The sequence below is a fragment of the Chiloscyllium plagiosum genome, chromosome 12 (genome assembly GCF_004010195.1).
Source record: "Chiloscyllium plagiosum isolate BGI_BamShark_2017 chromosome 12, ASM401019v2, whole genome shotgun sequence".
NCBI lineage: Eukaryota > Metazoa > Chordata > Chondrichthyes > Orectolobiformes > Hemiscylliidae > Chiloscyllium > Chiloscyllium plagiosum.
Window position 1 is genome coordinate 9,249,387 of NC_057721.1, and position 21,213 is coordinate 9,270,599.

General features: G+C 43.4%; 2 protein-coding genes across 3 annotated transcripts in view; one reads left to right on the forward strand and one right to left on the reverse strand.

Annotated features, from left to right (window-relative positions):
* Positions 1-4,566: 4,566 nt before the first annotated feature.
* On the reverse strand, positions 4,567-7,170 carry LOC122555536 (leukemia-associated protein 7-like). The gene is made up of 2 exons (XM_043701560.1): positions 6,769-7,170; positions 4,567-6,490 (listed from the first exon to the last, which is right to left on the reverse strand). Exons 1-2 carry the CDS (start codon positions 7,087-7,089, stop codon positions 6,284-6,286), a joined length of 528 nt encoding a protein of 175 aa, XP_043557495.1. The 5' UTR covers positions 7,090-7,170; the 3' UTR covers positions 4,567-6,283.
* Positions 7,171-17,770: 10,600 nt separating this feature from the next.
* The window catches only part of rnaseh2b (ribonuclease H2, subunit B), a 36,969-nt gene continuing 33,526 nt past the window's right edge, over positions 17,771-21,213 (forward strand). Inside the window, exon 1 of one of the 2 annotated variants that reach the window (XM_043700432.1) lies at positions 17,771-17,890. In XM_043700432.1, coding sequence (XP_043556367.1) covers positions 17,815-17,890 — 76 coding nt within the window. In that variant the 5' untranslated portion in view covers positions 17,771-17,814. Of the gene's footprint in view, positions 17,891-18,126; positions 18,449-21,213 lie in introns of those variants that run through there. The other variant, XM_043700431.1, reaches the window with a different exon arrangement.

Consider the following 21,213-nt stretch of genomic DNA (forward strand, 5'->3'; position numbering starts at 1 on the left):
ATTTTAGAGGAATTCAATAGATTAAATGTGGACAAACTATTTCCTCTGGTTGGGGAATCAGGAATAAGGAAATGTAATCTTAACTCCAGTGCAGGGTCATTCAGGAGTGAAGGCTTGTAAAAATCTGGAACTCTCTCTATGATGTTAGCAGTGAAGCTTTCAAGACGAAGTTCAATAGATTTCTGGTGAGTTGGACTGTTAGGTGGTGTAACCAAACCTGTTTGCCAGCATACCAGGAGATTTAATCATGTATAGCTCTGACAATTCAGAGTCTGATCATGTGACATCCAATGGCATGATTAACTATTGATCTAATTTCCTTTGAAACAAAGGGGTAGGTTTTCCAATGGCTTGTCATTATTCCATTGTAAATGCAAGTTGAACATAGCGGCCTCATTGAATCCCCATTGTAGATGGGAGTTGGACATGGCGGCCCCACTGAATCCCCATTGTAGATGGGAGTTGGACAGGCGGCCCCCTGAATCTCCAATATAGATGGGAGTTGGACATGGCGGCCCCACTGAATCCCCATTGTAGCAGACTCTAAAGGAGTTTCCCAAGTAATTGAATTTTCAGCTGGATAATTCCTCTCTGCTTGGAACCCTCCGACAGTTTCCATGGAATCGTTCAGATGAAATGATATAAAAGATAATTCTGAAAAAGTAAGAGTATTAGATACATTATCCAACTCCTTAGTAACTCTTAAAGTGAGTCCATCCTTACCTTGCGCACACCCAACTACACCTCCTCCAGACCCCTGACATCCCACTGTTTCACCTAACCCATTGTTGCCAGACTGCAACACCCATTCTCTTCCACCTGCAGGACTGGACTCAAGCCACCCCTTAGCCCCACTGCTGGACCTGAACACCCCCACCCTCCCACACCCTGCTGACCTCATTTCACCAGTTCACCCTAATTTACCCTGAACACCTCCTGCCCAACTTGCCAGCTGACACCTTACCCCTATCCAAGCTAGCGCCATACTTACCTGGCACCCAACCAACCTTGCCTCCTACCCCTAGCCATCTGGCATCCTACCACCCAGCACCCCACTTTCCTAGCAGCCTATCCACCCAGCAATCTGGCATCCTACCCTCCTAACATCACCCTTGGCTTGGAGACTTGTCTTTTGACAGTAGCTGTCAGTGACTGTCAGGGCCTCTACACTTCAGGGTATGGCTGCTGATTGCTGTGAAAAGGGGGCATGATTAGCTTTGTTGAGCTCCACTCTTCCATTAAAAAAAAAGGCTAGACTGACAATTAACATGAAGCTGCCACAATACAGAAAATCAGGCCCAAAATCCTAGATCCTCTGCAGCCACATATGCTCTAGAAGTATTCTCTTCTAACTCTCATTCTTTCTGGTGAAAGCACTTCAATTTCTATTCCCCTACTCCTCCTTCCCCACCAGTGGGAGTAATCTATTTACTGTTTACCCACAATAAAGCTTTCAGATTACACTTATATCCTGATAAACTGCTCCTCTCTCATGGCATTCATGCTCTCTGTAAAAAATGCTGGATCACACATGATATTCCTCAGCTTCCCAGTCACTGCATCCCCATATCTATCGTGCTCGCTACCAATGCCCTATTCCAAGCCTCCCTATCTTGCCTCAGAGCCCCAACTTCAATGCCTATCTCTCTAAACTCTCTTCCACTCTTCCCACTGACAATCCATTCCCAGTGAAGCCTTCTCTCTCCTTAATCCTTTGAATTCCAGCCTCCTTCTCTCCCACTGATTCCTTCACTTACCAGTCTCCATCCCTCCCCAAGCGTCCATTTCCCAGACTCCCTCCCCAGATCCTGAATTCCCCAATCTCCATACTACTGAGACCCAAACCTGTCCCTCTCTATGGACAAAGATGCCCAGCGACACACTCCATGTAAAATGTGTAAATGATTCTGATTTAAGTTAACGTAGTTTAACCCCATTATAATGCCTGACCCCAGGTTAAGAGCTGCTAATCACTCAAGTTCTTTGTAAATCTTCTTCGTTCATGTCAGTATGCTGAACTAAAATTTAAACCTCTGATTTCCTGGATCTGGAGGCAGCATTTGGGATAGAACTCCTTATTTCAGGAAACCCCTGGTGATTCTGAGAATTTCAACAAAAACTCCCAACCTCCGTCTGAGGACTCCTTCTCCCGCCTCCAACCTTCCTCCTCCACTTGGTAACCCCCCTGCCAGCCTTGTACCCTCCCTAGACCTCTTCATTGCTGACTGCCGACATGAGATCAGCTCGATTTCTCCACTCTCCTCACCAACTCCAACCCCACCTCGTCCAAACATGCAGCACTCCACTCTCTCCGCACCAACCCCCGGTTCACCATCAAACCTGCTGATAAAGGCAGGGTGGTAGTAGTCTGGAGAACGGACCTCTATGTTGCAGAGGCCAAATGCTAGCTCTTTGACACCATATCCTACCTCTCTTTGCCCACGAGCCCACCGTGACCCATTAGGCTAAAACCACTTGCACTGTCCATGCCCTCATTGCCTCTGGTGATCTCCCTTCCACTGCTTCCAAACTCATAGTCCCCCAGCCCCGCTTCCCAAGAACCACAAGACCAACTACCCCAGTCAACCCATTGTCTCGGCATTCTCCTGCCCCATCAAATTCACTTCTTCCCTATCTCGCCTCCATCCTCTCCCCCTTGGTTCAGATACTGCCCACCCACAACTGCGACACCAACCACGCCCTCCATCTCTTCAGTAACTTCCAGTTCCCTGGCCCTCAGTGCTTTACCTTCACGATGGACGGGCAGTCCTTATACACGTCCATACCCTACAAGGATGGCCTTCAGGCCCTCAGCTTCTTCCTCTCCAACAAACCCATCCAGTCGCCCTCCACCCATATCCTCTTTCACTTCACTGAACTGGTCCTCACCTTTAATAACTTTTCCTTTAACTCCAAACCTAGGGGGTGGCCACGGGTACTCGGATGGGCCCCGGCTATACCTGCCTCTTTGTCAGCTGTGTTGAGCAGTCCCCCCTCAGTACCTACACAGGCACTGTGCCACGACTCTTCCGCCATTACATCGATGACTGCATTATCGACTTGGCCCACAACATCCACCCCGCCCTCAAATTCACTTGGTCTATCTCGGATACCTCCCTCCCCTTTCTTAACCTCTCTATTTCCATCTCCAGCAACAGTCACCAGACGGATGTTTACTACAAACCCAGACTCTCACCTGGACGACACCTCGTTCCACCCAGTATCCTGTAAGAACTCCATCCCATTTTACCAATTCCTCTGCCTCCACTGCATCTGCTCAGATGAGGAAGCATTCCACTCCCAAGCATCCCAGATGTCCACTATTTTGAACAATATGCTTTTCACCCCTGTCATCCAGACAGCCCTCCACCGCACCACCTCCATTCCACTGTTCTTAACCCTCCCCACCAAACGCAATAAAGATAGGGTCCCCCTTGTCCTCACCTACCATTCCACCAGTATCCGCATTCAACGCATCATCCTTAAATGCCCCCAAACACTCCTTCCAACTGAGACAGAGGTTCACATGCCTCTTCCCCAACCCAGTTTATCATATCCGGCGCTCCCGATGTTGTCTTCTCTACATCGGTGAGACCAAAGGTAAACTAAGGGAACAGTTCACTGAGCATCTCAGCAGAGGCCAACCTGATCTCCCAGTCACCGCCTACTTTAATTCCCCTTCCCATTCCCTTCCCGACATGACCATTCTCACCCTCCTCCATTGCCACAGTGAATCAGACTGCAAGTTGGAGGATCAGCATCTCGTCTTCTGCCTGGACAGCCTATAGCTCGGAGGACTCAACACAGTTCTCCAATTTCAAATAACCTCCCTCCCTATCCCCTGACTTCCTTTCCAGCCCCTCTCACTCACTTCTATTCCTCTGGCTGACCCTTCCTTCCAGCTACCAACCAGAATCATTCCTGCCATCGACCAACCAGGTCATATCCTCCACCTGTGTTCACCCAGCACTACCTCCCACCCCACGCCTCCTTTATAAGCAGCTCCCCTTATCCCTAACCCCAGTTCTGAAGAAAGGTTACACCCAAAACATTAACTTCGCCACCTTCTGATGGCTTGCTGTGTTCTTCCAGCTTCCTGCTTGGCCAATGTTGGAACCCCTAGCATCAAGGAACGAGGGGCAAACACAGGTAAATTGAAATGCAACACAGATCAACTTGATGGTGGAACAATGGTAGGGGGGGGGGGGGGCTCATACCTGCTCCTGTTCATCAGGTTGTTGTATTGTTTAGTCAATGCTAAACATGGGAAAAAGATAAGACAGTAAAATGAAACAGGTTCTACTTAAATGCCTTATTGTTACTGAGCAGGGATGGCAGGGGGGTGGGCTGTCCCAAAGGAATCCCTGCTGCCCAATCTCTCCCCACCCCCACACTGTGTCTCCTTGTGCTGATTGCAAGGATTATGCAACTGATCATCTTGAGCACAGACTTAAACTCACACAACAATCGAATTTATTTTAAAAATCAGATCAGTCACTGAACTATTGGAATCATTTTTTACGAAAACAATTTTCAATAGCACTGCGTATGTGCTCTGTCGCAAAATCTAATTGAGAGTACAATTCTACATGTTGCTATGGCAGCTGAGAGAGACTTCTGCAGATTCATTTAGATTATTATTGAAGTTTACAATCACATGAATACTAGAAAGGGTAATATTCTTGCTTATATGCTAAAAATTTCTTTGAAAAACATTTTGCTACCTTTATTCCAAAATTAGCAAAGTCTAAACAAATGTAAAACAATATATGCAGCAGACCATGACACAACAAATCTTGCTGAAACCAGTGCAAAGAGTGAAACATTGAATAAATGAATGATTTATTTATCACCACATGTATCCAGGGAGATATAATGAAAAGTGTTCTGTCATCACAATCCAGCACCATTGAGGTACAAGAAGAATAAAAGAAAGTATTAAATACAGTTCATCTTCATCAGCTGGGCTCCCAAACATGGATCCAGGACTTCTCCAAGGTCCCCGGTCTGGGCCTACCGCAGCCAGGTGTCCCCGCTCTGGGCCTACCGCAGCCAAAATCCTGCCACCATTCCAGCATTCCCCATATCCAGCCTATCAAGCAAGTCTGTCTTGTACCATTAGGCATCAAGTCAGCAAGCAGTATCAATTCTTATTTACATAACACTTAATGTGATACAAATGCTTTAGGGATGCTTTACAGTAACACTATCAGACAAAAATTGGACATTTAGCTATGTAAAGAGGAACTTAGAGGAATAGAGTGAGGGAAAGAGAGACTTCCAGATCTTAGAATCAAGCCGCCAATGATGGTGTGAAGAAAACTGGTCAAGTGCACGTGGCTCCTATGGCAGCACGTGGTGTGGTGCCAGGGCAGTATGTGGTGCCAGGGCAGTATGTGGTGCCAGGAAGAAGGGCTTATGCCCAAAACGTCGATTCTCCTGCTCCTTGGATGCTGCCTGACCTGCTGCGCTTTTCCAGCAACACATTTTTCAGCTCTGATCTCCAGCATCTGCAGTCCTCACTTTCTCCTAATCAGTTGTTGTTGCCACTGTGAAAGTAATGCCAGTGCTTGTATATAAAGTCACCATAGTCCTATTGAACCATACGGTGGTGGTTTAACCGGAGGGTTAGCACACCGCAGGCGAGCGGAGACGTTCAGAAGGACAGTCCTTTGTGGTGACCTCAGCTGGGAGAGCAGCACCAAATGTGAAGCACGCTGTATATTTTGACAAACTATACCTGCCATCCACACTTTCAAAAACAACAGCAGCATCTTGTATTCGGGAATAAGAACCCTGAACTAACAACCGAAAATCTGTGAGTTTAAATCCTACCCTGGCAATTTGAGAATTTGGATGCTGTGTTGAAACAAGTCAGAAGATAAAATATGCCTGGATGGGTATGTGAATAGGAAGGGTTTGGAGGGATATGAGCCGGGTGCTGGCAGGTGGGACTAGATTGGGTTGGGATATCTGGTCAGCATGGACGGGTTGGACTAAAGGGTCTGTTTCCATGTTGTACATCTCTATGACTCGAAGTTGGTCCCAGTCCAGTAATGTGGCAAAGTTACTCATGTCCTAGAGAGAATGAACTCTACCTTCTTCACCCAGTCTGGCCTACAAGTCCCACGGAAATACATTAACTCTAAACTGCCCAGTTGTTTCAGAATCACAAAGAAAACTGACATCTACACGGTCTGAGGTGGTTCAATGTTGCTCATGGCGGTGTTGCCCAATGTCAGCGAATTAATACCAGCGGCTCCATCCCCCGAATCCCGTGAGTTCAAACCTCCAGGAACTTCTTGCAGAGTTCTTTCAACGCAGGGATGGTCTGCAGACACGTAGCTGAGTTGTCCGAGGACAGTGAACTCAATAGCTGCAGGGCAATGTCTCGCAAACACTGCTCGATCGCTTTCAGATCCGCATCTAATCGGAGGCAATCATCTCGGGCTGCCATGCGACTGCAGAGATTTCGGAGCTCGGCGCTGAGCTGGAGAGGAGGGTCAAGAGCAAACAGAGAACGTGACCCCCCGTGAATGACTGCATGTATCAGAAACACAAACGCTACTTTCTGCTAGCCCACTCCCTGATGGGAAAACGGTTTTCCCTATCGATATGAAATACCTCGGTTGAGTATTAGATGGTCCAAAAAAAAGCCTGCAGGGGTCATTTTGCCTGCAGGGGTCATTTTGTCTGCAATTATTCGGTTGGAGTATATTTTTTTTAAATCAACATTGTAGGTGATTTTCACCCACCATTGAAACTTACCTTACACTCCACGTGGAGATGCAGTGGAGCCAATGAATTCTGCTCCAGATTGAGTAATCCCGAAGTGAAGCCTATGAAGCGGGTTAACCTGCTCTCTCGGGCGACCTGGAGGATGGTCCTGCGTTTGCTGGAAGGGGCTGGGGGTGGGATCCTCCTGCTGGAGCCGTCCTGGCTCACAGTGGAGCAGCCCCCGGGGGTCTGAGCTGGGCTGGGCTGAGCCGGACCAAGGTGCCTCTGATCGTGCAGGTACTGGTGCAGGACGGTCAAGGCGGACTGCTGGTGGACGATGCAGGTTTGCAGAGGGCTGAGGGGACTCTGCATTGTCCAGTCCCACTGAAGGACGAGGCAGTTGCTGGGAAAGGAAGGACGGCTGAGCCAGTTTGTGGACCCGTTCGCTCCGCCCCCTTGACACCTACGGAACCAATGAGTTTGACTCGGTTGAATTAAACGAGTGCAAATACAGTAGTCAGCCCAGTATATTCTGTGAAGGATTGCCTCAACGGTTCAGTAGTGCTCTGCCCTTGTTCCTGGGTGTAAGGTCCGGGTTCGAGTACCACCTCAGGATATGATGGTCCTGGCAGTGTGTCATAACACGTTCAGTCAGGTTGGTTTAAAACTGATGGTTTGCAAACATTCCTTGGCATCTGGTACTATTTAAGTCGTGCATAAAGTATTATTCATTCTCTGGGAACGGTATTCCAAGGGGGTTTCGGAACATCCTTCCCCTCGCAAGTATCCTGGCTAATCCTTCAATTTTCACCAGTAAACCCAAACATTTTAAACTCAGTAATGTTCAGCACCTTCAGGAAATGTCTGTGGACGGTGAACCTTAATATTTGAACTTTGGGACCTTAAAGCAAAACTGGGAAATGGTCGGGCTGCATATTCTCTATGTATTAATGATTTAAATAAGGGAACTCAGTGTAATATCTCTGCGTTTGCAGATGGCACAAAGATGGTTGGGAAGGTGAGCTGTGAGGAGGGTGCAGTGATGCTTCAGTGTGGTTTAGACAATTAATTTCAGTGACTGGGCAAATACATGGTAGGTGAAGGGTAATGTGGATAAATGTGAGGTTATCCACTTTGGTAGTGAAAACAGGAAGGATTAGAAAGGGTAAACACAGGAAAGATATTGCACATGAGCCAGACTCCAGAACCAGGGGTTAGGGTCATCATTGAAGGATATGGGAGTAGGCCTTTTAAGACTGAGATGAGGAGACATTTCTTCACCCAAAGAGTGATGAGTCTGTGCTATAGAAAGCAGTTGAGGCGAAAACTTTAAATGTTTAAGGAGTTGGATGTACAGAGGAACCTCAATTATCCGGCATTTGATTATCTGAATTTCAGATTATCTGGCAAGATCGCAAGTTCCCGATACTTGGCTAAACTGTGTTATCCAGCATTCGATTATGCAATAAAATACTCCCCGCCCACATTGTTTGGATAATCAAGGTTCCTCTGTAGTTCTTCAGCTGAAGAGATTAAGGATTATGGGAGAAGGCAGGAACAAGGTATTGTGTTAGGTGATCAGTCATTTCTCCAGGGTAGGGGAGTCCAAAACTAGAGGGCATAGGTTTAAAGTGAGAGGGAAAAGATTTAAAAGGGACCCAAAGGGCAACGTTTTCATGCACAAGGTGGTGTGCGTATGGAACAAGCTGCCAGGCTAAGTGGTGGAGATGGATACAATTACAATGTTTAAAAGGCATTTGGACAGGTGCATGAAAGGGAAAGGTTTAGGGCCAAATGTAGATTAATGGGACTCGGTCATTTTAGGAAGCCTGGTAGGCATGGATAAATTGGGCCTCCTCTATGACTCTATGATCATATTGAATGGCAGAGTAGGCTTGAAGAGCCAAATGGCCTCCTCCTCTTCCTATTTTCTGTGTTTCTATGTCTTGAGCATGTACTAAGGGCATACTAATAGGTCAGAAGGCAGGTAGGGTTGAATGATAAATGGGCTAATGGGCAAAGCGAAAGGTGGCAGGTCCAGTAAAATGAACAAGATTGGTTAATACCGGAGGTGCAAAGGAGAATTGCAGACTTATCACCAACAGCTAACTCCCAACTGAGGCATTGTTAGGAACTTCAATTATTGAACTCAGTGTTGAATTTGAACACTGAAATGCCTAATCAAAGGATGAGGTGCTGGGTCTTGTCTTACATTGAGCTCCAAAGGAGCAATTAGGAGACTGAGGACAGAAGGGTCAATGTGGGCAGAGCATTAAATGAATTAACATGAAGGAAGCTTAGGGTCACACTCAGACTGATTGGAGGTGTTCCACAAAGTGGTCACCCAATGTGCATTTGACCTCTAGAATGTCAAGGAGATTGCATCATGAACAGTGATTTTGGTTCACAAAACTGAAAGCAGTGCAAGTAACTCAACATTTCACTTGGAAGGAGTGATTGGGGTCTTGGACCATGAGAAGGTAGGAAGTAACAGGGCAAGTGCTGCATCCTTCAGAAAAGCCACTAAACTGAAGTTCCAGCTACCTGCTTAGATCAATGGAACTGATCTAATGGCAATGTTTTGAAGAGGAATGGGGAGGTCTTGTTAGTGTCCCATTCAATGTTTTTTACTCAATCAGCTTCACAAAAACAAAGTTATTACATCTGGCTATTACCACATTGCTATTTCTGGGGAGTCTGCTGTGTTGCAAATTAGTTGCATTCCCATATAACATCAGAGCCTACAGTGTAAAAAGTGTTCAATTGACTGTAAGGCACTTTGAGAGGCCCAATTGCCATTGGCTAAAACTTTCCATCTTCCTCTCCCCTTTTTACCCCCCATCTCTGAGAATGGGAGTGGGTGTTGTGGTGATTGAGGAGTGGACCATGATGCTGTTAAGGAACAGACCCTTCAGAATGCTGAAAGGTATGGGGAAGATGGCTCTGAAGATGGTGGATGTCCTTTTGGATGTGATGCTGATGGCAGACAAGGGGAACCACACTGTGCTTGGAGGGAGGGGATTAAGTGAGGGCAGAGTGTGGGACATGAAACTAACCAAGTCAAAAAGACCCCAATAACCTCGGACAGCAGAAAGCTTCAGCCGAGGACAAAAGACAATACAATCAGATATTCTGGAAGGAATTGTGACAATACAGATAGGATGGAGACAGAAATTGAAAGTGTGGAAGTTAGGAGAATAAAGTCCTGACGTTAAGCAGGGTTGGAGGAAGTGAAGTAAAGGTAGCTGGGGGAATCTGTAGGAATATGGTGGATATGAGTTAACATCATGATTTTGCGAAAACTTTACAGTTATGACTTCTTTAAACTCCCCTTGGAAGCATTTGGTTTGTGCTGCATCCATTGGAGAGCATTTCTTTATATTAAAAGCAAATATGCTCCTAATTTACATCTATGCTTTATCTTTAATTGTCTACCTCTGACTTTCCCCTTTCATTCCTCAACTTCTCTCCGTCTCCTGAATGGACTCCCTCACCTACCTGGATTACACTTCATTCAATCCATGTCAAGACTTCAGGTATTTCTCCTGTTTTCTCTGTCTCTCATCTTCCCCTCTGCCAATCCCAATGTATTGGAATATGATCAGTAGCAGGAGTCTGGCTGAATATCCCTCTATCTCTGAATGACCCATGGGTAGAGATCAGCATTGGTGTTACATTGCCAACCCTTTCCAAAAATCTCCAGGGATGGAAAATTAATCTTGATATACTACAACTAGCAACATCTTGATATACTACAACTAGGATAAAATCAAATTTTTCACCTTTCGCACTGGTGTAGTTTGTGCACTAGTCCTGGATAAGCAGCAGCTGCCACCAATTCAATATCAGGAGGAATAAAGTCATTCTTTTAAGTCACCCATCGAGACGCCTCCTCCTGAGCCACTGACTTCATCCCTCTCCCTCATCACTGACTTAATTCCTCTTCCCAGACACTGACTCCATCCCTCTGCCTGGTCACTGACTCTGTCCCTCACCCCGGTCACTGAGACTGAAGCATCCTGTTCATAAACTTGGTGTCATATTTGCTCCTAAGGTGAGTTTCCCACTTTACATTCATGGCATCATAAGGATTATCTACTTCTGCTGCTGTACCTACACTTGACTCTACCTCCCCTCTGCTCGTCTTCTGCCAAATTCCTTACCATGTCTTCTAGATTTGACTGTTCCAATACCTTTTCAAATGAAGTCCCTTTCACCTACTATTCCTGTGCATGTTGACCTGCATTGGCTCCTTGTTTTCAGATTCCTAATGATCTCGTATCTCCTTATCTCTGTAATCCTCTCCAGTCCCACAACACTGAGATACTTATGCTCATCTACTTCTGCTTCTTCATGTACTTTCTACTTATGTATTTCTTGTGTATCCCTGATGTTCATTCTCCACCATTGATGACCGCTACCTGGGCCATGATTTCTGCATTTCCGTGTCCCTCTCCAAATTCTCTCTCTCCACCTTAACACACTCCTAAGTCGAGCTTTTGGACAACTGCACTGATATTGCCTTATGTGGATTAGTATCTAATTTTGCTTTATGTTGCTTCTAGAAAGTGTCTTGGGATGTTTTATTAGGCTAAAGGCATTATATAAATGTAAAGTTGTTGTTGCTTGCGGTGGACTGCTGGTTTTTGGAATGCCTTGCACAGCAGTTGTTGGCAGGAAAGCAGACATCCACAACCACAGGGGACTAAGTAAGGGAAACGGAATGCCATCTGCAAATTGTAAGCAAGCCTCACATGAGCTAGACTCCTGGATTACTTCCAATTAGAGTTGGCAACCCTAGTGTCTTGTGAGCTGGGGACAGTTTTGGCTTCAGCATTGTAACTGTACATTTTGGGGTATGGTGGTCTGTGAAATCCAAAGAGCTTATTTTGATTTTTCTGAAAAGGAATCCATTGGCAAGTTTAAACGTATTTCAAATGAAGCATGATGCAGCATGCGTAATATATAAATTTAAAACTTTCTCAGGGACCAACATCACTCCTCCCTCAATTATCCCATAACATTGAGAGAAGCACCATCAGTTTTTGCCTTCATATTTCCTATTATGCTTCAAAAGTAAGAAAATAAGAAATATGAAAATAAGAATAGCAGCAGGGGTAGGACATTCAGCCTCACAATTCTACTCTGCCATTCAAAAAGATTGTGGTTGATCAACCCCAGACCTCACCTCATCTTTTGTGCCAGTTTATCAGACCTCAGCTCCTCAATAGTTCAGAAATCTGTCTACCTCCGCTTTAACTTGTTGAGCCGAAGGGCCTGTTTCCACACTAAGTAATCTAATGTGAACTGCTGCCTACAAGGTCTGCTTGATAAGAACTGCCCTCCGAGAACTCTCCTGTGACCCAGGCACTGATCTAGCCTTGCCACTTTCTGAAGTAGAGAATTCCAAGCACTCATTACCCTCTGAGACAAGACATTCCATTGCATCTTAGTTTATAAATGAGTGTCCCCTTATTCTGTAACTATGACTCCTAGTTTGAGATTTCCCTACTAGTGGAAACACTACTTACTCTGTTAAGCACCCCTCAAAACCTTGTGTACTTCAATAAGATCACCCCTCATTCTAAAAGTTAATGAATAAGTAACTTGTTCAGGATCTTGGTAAGTTAACATCATCCAAGAAATGAGCCTTGTGGATACCTTTAACTGCATTTAATACCTGTATATTGTTTCTTAAATGTGAATCACAACTGTAGACTGCTCCAAATGCAGCCTCACCTACACTCTGTACATTTTAAAACCAACACCCTAGGAATAACAGCCAAAATGTCACCTACCTTCTTAATTACTTACTGCATCATTTGCTAACGTTTTGCATTTCATGCACAAGGCCAGCCAAATCTCTGTGCTACACATTTTTGAAGTATATCTATGTTTAAATAATATTTTGCCTTTTGAATCTTCCTAGTAAAGTGCATGAACAGTGTGCTACTTTAAATTCTATCCGCCAGGTATTTTTCCCACTCACCCAACATATCTACATCCCCTTGCAGATTCCTTACGATCTCAACACCACATGACCTTCAACCTACTTTTGTACTATTAGCAAATTTGGATACATTGCACTCTATCCCTCCTGCAAGTTATTAATATGAATAATAAATAGAGGGCAGAGAACTCTGGTTTTTGTGGTACTCTATCAGTTATGGTATTTCCAACCTGAAAAAAAATCCAATTAACCCTAACTCTTTGCCTTCTGTGTTTTAGTCAATGTTGACTTTGGGGGGGTGGGGGGCGGGGGGGATGGGGGTGGTGGTCCTAATACAGGTAGACAGGTAGTCAGCGATTTGTAGCAATTTTCTGATAGTTTGTTGAGATTGTTAGGAAACAGCAGTTTAGGTATGATACATTAGTCTCATTAGATAAAGAATGTATACAACCCTAATAATTGGAGATGGTTCACCATTACCAAAGACACAGTGGTACAGTGGTTAGCACTACTGCCTCACAGTGCCAGAGACCCGGGTTCAATTCCAACCTCAGGCAACTGTCTGTGTGGAGTTTGCATATTCTCCACGTGTCTGCGTGGGTGTGCTCCGGTTTCCTCCCACAGTCCAAAGATGTGCAGGTTAGGTGAATTGGCTATGTTAAATTGTCCATCGTGTTAGTTGTAGGGGAATGGGTATGGGTGGGTTGCTCTTCAGAGGGTCGGTGTGGACTTGTTGGGCCAAAGGGCCTGTTTCTACACTAAGTAATCTAATCTAAATAAATGACAAAAGGCTATCAACAAGGAATATTTCAGTCTCGTTAAAGTGGTTAAGATAGCATCTCGCTCTCTAGCTGAGGTTTTAGGGAACACTTACCTGTGTCTTTCTCTAATCCTTCTGTCCATCTTCCACCTGCCTAGTGAAGAATGTTTGTGGACCACCAAATGTGAACTGCTGCCTACAAGGTCTGCTTGATAAGAACTGCCCTCCGAGAGCTCTCCTGTGACCCTGGCACTTATTATTGTATTTCTAAGGGCAGGTGATTTATATTGTGTAAATCAATTGGATGAACTCTTTGGCCAATGATAATGGAATAGCCAGTCATGATGTCAGATGATTGTTGTCTCCTTGCCTGCCGACATCTGAGAGTTCGTTATTCATTCTTTATAAGAATAAATACTTTGTATTTTAAAAAACACCTATAATAGGGTGTGTTTGGTGTCAGATAAATTGTTGATGCTATTTCAGTGGGCATCATAACCTCTGTGTTGTTTGTAATTCTTCTGAATTGTTCTCATGTGCTAGTTTTAAAGTTAAATACTGCTGTTAAATGAAATCTCATGTTACATAGTAAATGCTGGAAAAATTCAGTTTTTAAGGGGTCTCAACAGTCAATATCAATCTTTGATCCTTGCTAATACATAACCCTCAATATGTGAGCTCCTAACTTGTACAATAAGCTTGTATGTGGCAGTTTATTGATTTATGGAAATCCAAATACACTACATCTACCAGTTCTCCGTTATTAACTCTCCCTGTTATCTCCTCAACAAAGACTAGCAAATTTGTCAAACATGATATTCTTTAAACAAAACCATCTAGACTTTGTTTGATTAAGATTTTCTACAAGTCCTATGGTTTATTCCTTAATAATGGATTCTAGCATTTTCCCAATGCTATTATAGTAACTGTTGTATAGTTTCCTGATTTCCATCTCCCTTGTAGATATTAGCCTAAAATTTGTTAAGTTAGCTGAAATGGAGCTAAGTTAAATTAAATTGAATGAAATGAGAAAGAGAAAACATATGAAGCCTGGTGATAATCTACTGTTTAGAAAGTTTAAAAGTCTTTTTGTATTAAGCTGAAGGAATATGTGTGTTTGTTTACATCAGGCCTTATAATTCAGCAGTAGTGGTCTGAACTGTCACAGTAACTGTGGAAAAACTGACACAGTGAATGAGATGTAATAGTGTGGACTATTTATCAGCTAAATTTGTGATTGTCATGGAATTGTACTGTGCAAATATCATTCAGTTGATTTGATGATATAAGAGTGGTGAATAGAATCCTGACAGTGCCAACAGATGCCACTCAGCAGATCAATGACTCTCCAAATAGCATAGAAACTCATGCTATTTGTTTTTATATTTCTTGACAATTTACTTTCATAATCAATTTTCTTCCTCTTTATTAGATTTTTAGGCATCTGCTGCTGGTTCATAAAACTTCCCAATCCTCTGGCCTACCACTAGGTTTTTGTCGATTTTTAAATCTTTGTTTTTGACTGGATACTCTCCTTGACCACCTGTGTTTAGAATGGGTGATTCTTCCTTCTCATCGAGTTTTTTTTTGATTGGAATAAATTTTTGCACAGCATAATAAATATCTGCTTAAATGTCTCTCAATGCTCATCCACTGAATTTCCCATTAGTCCATTTTCCCAGCCACTTTGGATAACATTTTCTTCATATCGATGTCAGTATTCTTATTTAACTTGTGGATACTGGTTTGAGACCCATGTAACTCTCCATCAAACTAAATTTTAAATTCTTCAATTTTTTGATTGCTATCCCCTCTAAGACCCTTAACTATGAGATCTGTTATTAATCTCACCTCATTATACATTGTTAGATCTAAAATGGCATGTTCCTAGACAGCTTCTGCAAGGTATTGTTCTGAGAAATAACCCCTGAGGCACTCTTCAAGTTCATCACAGAATTTTTACAGCACAGAAGGAGACCATTCAGCCCATTGTGCCTGCCCTGGCACTTCAAATGAGCTTAATTACCTTTTGTCAATCTCCTGCTTTTTCCCAATACCCTTGCAGATTGCTGCTACCCAAGTAATCAACCAAAGCCCTCTTGAGTACCTCAATTGAACCTGCCTTCATGCATTTCCAGACAATGCATTCTGTAACTACTCGCAGTGAAAAAGGTATTTCTCACATAGCACTTGCTTCTTTTGTACATCACTTTTAATCTATGCCCACAGGTTCTTTTTCTTTTTATGAGCAGGAACAGCTTCTCTCTACCTAAACTAACCAGTCCACTCATGACTCTGCAAACCTCCATCAAATCTCCTCTCTGCCTTCTTCTCTCCAAGGCAAAAAGTCCCAATTTCTTCAGCCCATCCTCCTAACTGAAGTTCCTCATTCCTGGAAACATTCTTGTAAACCGCTTCTGGACTCTCTCCAATGTATTCGCTCTTTTTCTATAACATGGCACCTACAAATGTACCCAATACTCCAGCTGAGGTCTAACAAGTGTCTTAGACAAGTTCAACATCACCTCCTTGCTCTTGTAGTCTATGCCCCTATTATTACAGCTGAGAACACTGCATGCCTTATTAACTTCGCTCTCTACCTATCCTGACACTTTCAATGATCTGTGCTCATATACACCCAGGCCTCCTCTGCTCTTGCACCCTCATGAGAATTGTACCACCTCTTTATATTGTCTTTCAATATTCTTTCTACCAAAATGCCACACCTCACACTTCTCTGCATTAAACCCCATCTGTCACCTATCCATTCACTCCATCAACTTGTCAATGTCCTTTTGGAGTTCCACATTGTCCTCACAATTTACAATTCTCCCACATTTTGTGTCATTCGCAAATTTAGAAATTATTCCCTGCACACCAAGATCCTGATCATTAATATATATCAGAAAAAGCAAAGCTCCCAATGCTGATCCTTGGGCACCTCCACTACAAATCTCCCTCCAGTCCAATAAAGATCCATTGGATGCTACTCTCTATTTACTATCACTCAGTCAATTTTGTATTGACCCTTTTATACCATGACATTTAATTTTTCTCAAATGTCTGTTGTGTGGCACTGTCAAACATCTTCTGGAAATCCATGCACACCACATCAATGTTATCCTCATCAAGCCTTTATGATACCTCTCAAAAAACTCCAGCAAGTTACTTAAATGCTCTTCCCCTTTAGAAATCTGTGCTGATTCTGCGTAATCAACCCATCCTTTCCATTATGACTGCTGACGTTATCCAAAATAATTGTTTCTAGAAGTCTCTTCAACATTAGATTTGTAGCATGTATTTGCTGGGATTACCTTTACAACCTTTCTTGAACAAATCTATAATATTTGCTCTGAAAACAAAAAATGCTGGAAATCACAGTAGGTCAGGGACCATTCATGGAGAAAGAGCAAGCTCATATTTCCAATCCAGATAACTCTTAGTCAAAGCTGATATGAAGTGTGGAGGATCAGAATTTATGCAACATTGGGGAGGGGGCCGGTGCAGGAGTGCTGTGGAGTGCTGGAGTATGAGAATGACAGAACAATGGTGTGTCTAACTGCCAGACTGTCCCACTGGAGTGGAGGGAGGGAGAGAAGACGTGGTGACATAGAATGTAACAAGTAAAGCTAAAAGGGGAAGGATTGGGAGTGAGATATTTGTAATATTTGCAATTCCCTAACCTTCTAGCACCTCCCCTGAATCCAGGAAAGACTGAAAAATTATTGCCAGTATTTATCATCAGTGTTACCTTTTCCCATCTAATTTTGGTTGTTAATATGACCCGTGCCAATTCTAGTGCCCTTGTCACACATCCCTACTGTGTTCCAATTTATACTTTGTCCCACAGTGGGTTAACTTCCACCTGTGATTTCTTTCCCCTGCTTTTCCTTATTTCCACTCAAACTGATTCCAATCTAGTGCACCCATACTACAGAGTTTTGAAGAAGATTCATACTGGATTAGAAACATTAACTCTGTTTCTCTGTCCAGAAATCCTACCACACCCACTGAGTTTCACCAGTAGTTTCTGTGTATGTTTTAGATTTCCAGTATCTGCAGTGTTTTGCTTTCATTCATTGATTTCCTTTTGTGCTGTCTCCTCACCTATGTTCGATAGGTGTATTCAGATAAAGACCTTTAAGCTTTTTAACCATTATTACTCACGCTAATTCTAGTTTATGCTACACTCTTCTGCCCATATTTTCTACCCCTCATCACTATCGCTGCATTTTCACTACCCCAGCACCTCTCCTCTCGTTTGTTTTTCCCCAGTTTTAAAACTCCCCTTCATATGAACCCTCCCACCTACTGATTGGTTTAAATCCCTATCTGCAACCTTAGTTCCGCGAATCGTCATGACATCTGCCCCATCACATCTCGACGTATGGAGGAGCTTTCATCAAGATTTGACTTCAGTAATGTAAAGGGAGAAGGATTGTTTAAAGTTCCGAGGCTTAAAGGTGCAAAACCGATGTAGCTACTAACTTTCACATTCCATAGATTAACAACTAGAATCATCAATTAATTAATACATAGTTTGTTGTCAATTGTCTTCTTGGACTGCTCCTTGAAAACCCAATGCTTTAACTGAGTTTTGCACTGGCGTGTGTTTTGGATGCAGGGTCCCTTTAATTAGGATTGTACCACCTCATGCACAGAAGAGGGTGTGTGGTTGGTTTCATTCAATTGCCGTCATTGCTGGCTCTTTGATTGTTTAACCCCTCGATATGACCAACTCGGTACTATAGTCATGTGAAGTCTCCCTGCATCTCTGCTGCCCAAGACTTTCCGGTTTTTCTTTTAAATGAATGTACTGGGTTCACTTTCCCCCTTTCTGCTGTTGTCTGCTGAGCTGGGTCTGGTTGGCGCCATTCAGAGTGAGGAAGGATTGTCACAATTTGGGAGCTGCAACATTGTATCACTGAGTAGATACTACATTGATATCAGGTCTGCCATGCCCAACAAGCGGAACACAAAGAAGGACTTGCACTCTAACCAGTGGGTCCTGTTGGCACAAGGTAATCAGAAAATGGCATAGGCCAAACATGAAGGTTTTAATCAGTTATTGGCGCTCTTTCCTCAGAGTCTGGTTCTGAGCTCAAGTCCCACAACAGAGTTTTGGGCACAAAATTCCAGAGTGGGTGCTGCATTCACCGTCAGAGGTGCAGTATTTTCAAGGTCCTGCGGGGGAACTTAAATAAAACTTCAGCGCCTCCAATTTGTAAAACAAAAGAAAGCAGGCACATTCTCCCCGGTGTCCTGTCCAATCTCTCTTAAAAACAGGTTTTCCGGTACTTCTCTCATTGCTGTGTATGGGATCTTGCTGTGTGGGAATTGGCTACCGAATTCTCTTCACTACAATAGTGACTACATTTCCAAAGTTGCTTCGTTAATCGTAAAGACCAGCTTGAGATGGGGAAGGGTCCTGTATTAATGCAAATACTATCTGTATTTTCAATTGGGAGATTTTTAGGAAGTGTGTTGGTTTGGTTTCCTCCTTTTTTGCTATATGCAGTTAAAAACTCCTCTTGTGCCAAGTCACTGCAGGTTACAGCATTAATTCTGACTGCTCGTCATAAAATATACAATCATAGACTCTGAAACAGTGTGAGGATCAAAGGGAGCGAATACCCCTTTTTCTCGTGATTAAGGAACTGAATGTCCAACCTTGATCCAATATTCTCTGCCAGTGATTCAGGCAGAATGTTGAGGAAAGGGTTCATTCCTTTGAAACCGGGGAACTGGGAATTCAGCAAAATTTAACATTTCGTATTAAGTTTCTTGTGTACACTAAAAAGCTCCAAAGTGTGTTAATATATCTGAATGACATTGATTTTATGCATTGTGATATAGTCCCTAATGTAGCTATTAAAATGTAGTTTCTCCTAAATATAGATCTGCTTATAAATTCTAATGTATTTCAGAATTATAGAAATTAGATGTAAGTGCAACATGGGAAATGTATACAAATATAAGAAAGCGAATGTTTTCAGCAGAACAGAAATGTCTAAACAATAGTGGCAAAATCAAGTTTAACAACAGTAATGCTGTAAAGTATTGCATAAATTTAAAATTTTACGGTGAGCAAAGGCCTTCATCAGTTCCTGTGCAAACATGTGCCTGTGGCAGACATCTGTCTTGTCAGATGATGGGGCAAAATTGAGAACTGCAAATGCTGGAAACCAGAGTTTAGATCAGAGTGGTGCTGGAAAAGCACAGCAGGTCAGGCAGCATCTGAGGAGCAGGAAAATAGACATTTCGGGCAAAAGCCCTTCATCAGGAATAGAGGCAGGAAGCCTCAAGGGTGGAGAGATAAAGGTTTGTACTGGTCAACTCCGTGAGCCTCTCCTAGTACACAGCCACGCACAGTTTGGAATAGCAAAGTGATGTATTTAATGGAGGTTGAAACTTACATTAGGGATGTGATTTTCAGAGGGAATGAATATTTAGTTCAGTTTGTTCTTGGGAGGACTGGAATTTATTGCCTTATCTTTAACTGCTCTTGAAGAGGTGTCGACCACCTTCAGTTGCTTCTTGGTGGAAGTTAATACCATATTACCAATATTGCTGCAATCATATATGTAAATTTTATTTTAATGTATATTTTACACAAAGTTGTAAAACCATCTTTGAGGAGCAACTGGCTGTTGTCAAATGTGAGCCGCTCTCATTTCCAAATCGGATTAATTCCTGCGTGGTAAGTTGAAGTTTTTGAGGAACGAACCAAGAAGATTGACGAGGGCAGAATGGTTGACATTGTTTACTTGTACTTTAGTAAAGCCTTTGACAAAGTTTGCATGATAGATTGATTAGTAAAGTTAGATCACATGGGATTCAGAATGAGCTTGCCAATTGGATTCAAAATTTGCTTAATGGCAGAAGACAATGATGGTACAGGGTTATTTTTCAGAGTGGAGGCCGATGACCAGCAGTGTTCCACAGGGATTGGTGCTATGTCCACCTTTATCATTTATATAAATGATTTGGATGAGAATTTAGGAGTCATGGTTTGTAAGCTTGTGGATGACACCAAAATTGGTGCTATAGTTGACAGTGAAGGAAGTTATCTAAGATTACAAAGAGATCTCCATCAATTGGGTCAATGGGCTGAAGAGTGGCAGATGGAATTTAATTTGGATAAATTGGAGGTGTTGCATTTTGTTCGAACAAACAAGGACAGGATTTGTACAATCAAAAGTAGGTTTCTGGGTAGTGTTCCCAGCCAGTCCCAACCAGTACCCTTCCACTGACACCCTCATCCACCATGCTGAACTGGTCCTCACCCTTTAACAACTTCTCCTTCCAATCCTCCCACTTCCTCCAAACCAAAGGGCTGGCCGTGGGACCCAGCTCTGCCTGCCTCTTCATTAGGTACGTGGAACAGTTCATCTTCCGTAGCTACACCAGCACCACTCCCCACCTTTTTCTCCGGTACATCGATGACTGTATCAGCACCACCTCATGCTCCCACGAGGAGGTTCATCAACTTCACTAACATCTTTCACTCCAACCTTAAATTCACCTGGACCATTTCAGACACCTCCCTCCCCTTCCTGGACCTCTCCATCTCCATGTCCAGCAACCGACTAACCACAGACATCTATTACAGACTCATGGACCCGCATGGCTATCTAGACTGTATCTCCTCTCGCCTTGCCTCTTGTAAAAATGCCATCACTTATTCCCAACTCCTCTGCCTCTGCTGCATCTGTTCCCAGGATGACCAATTCCACCATAGAAATTCCCAGATGGCCTCCTTCTTCAAAGACCACAATTTCCCCTC

Excerpts from the sequence above, each read along its gene's own strand:
- LOC122555536 (XM_043701560.1), bottom strand. The coding sequence starts at position 7,089 with ATGCAGAGTCCCCTCAGCCCTCTGCAAACCTGCATCGTCCACCAGCAG. Across the intron at positions 6,491-6,768 it reads ATCTCCACGTGGAGTGTAAG|CTCAGCGCCGAGCTCCGAAA; the intron begins GTAAGTTTCAAT and ends CCTCCTCTCCAG.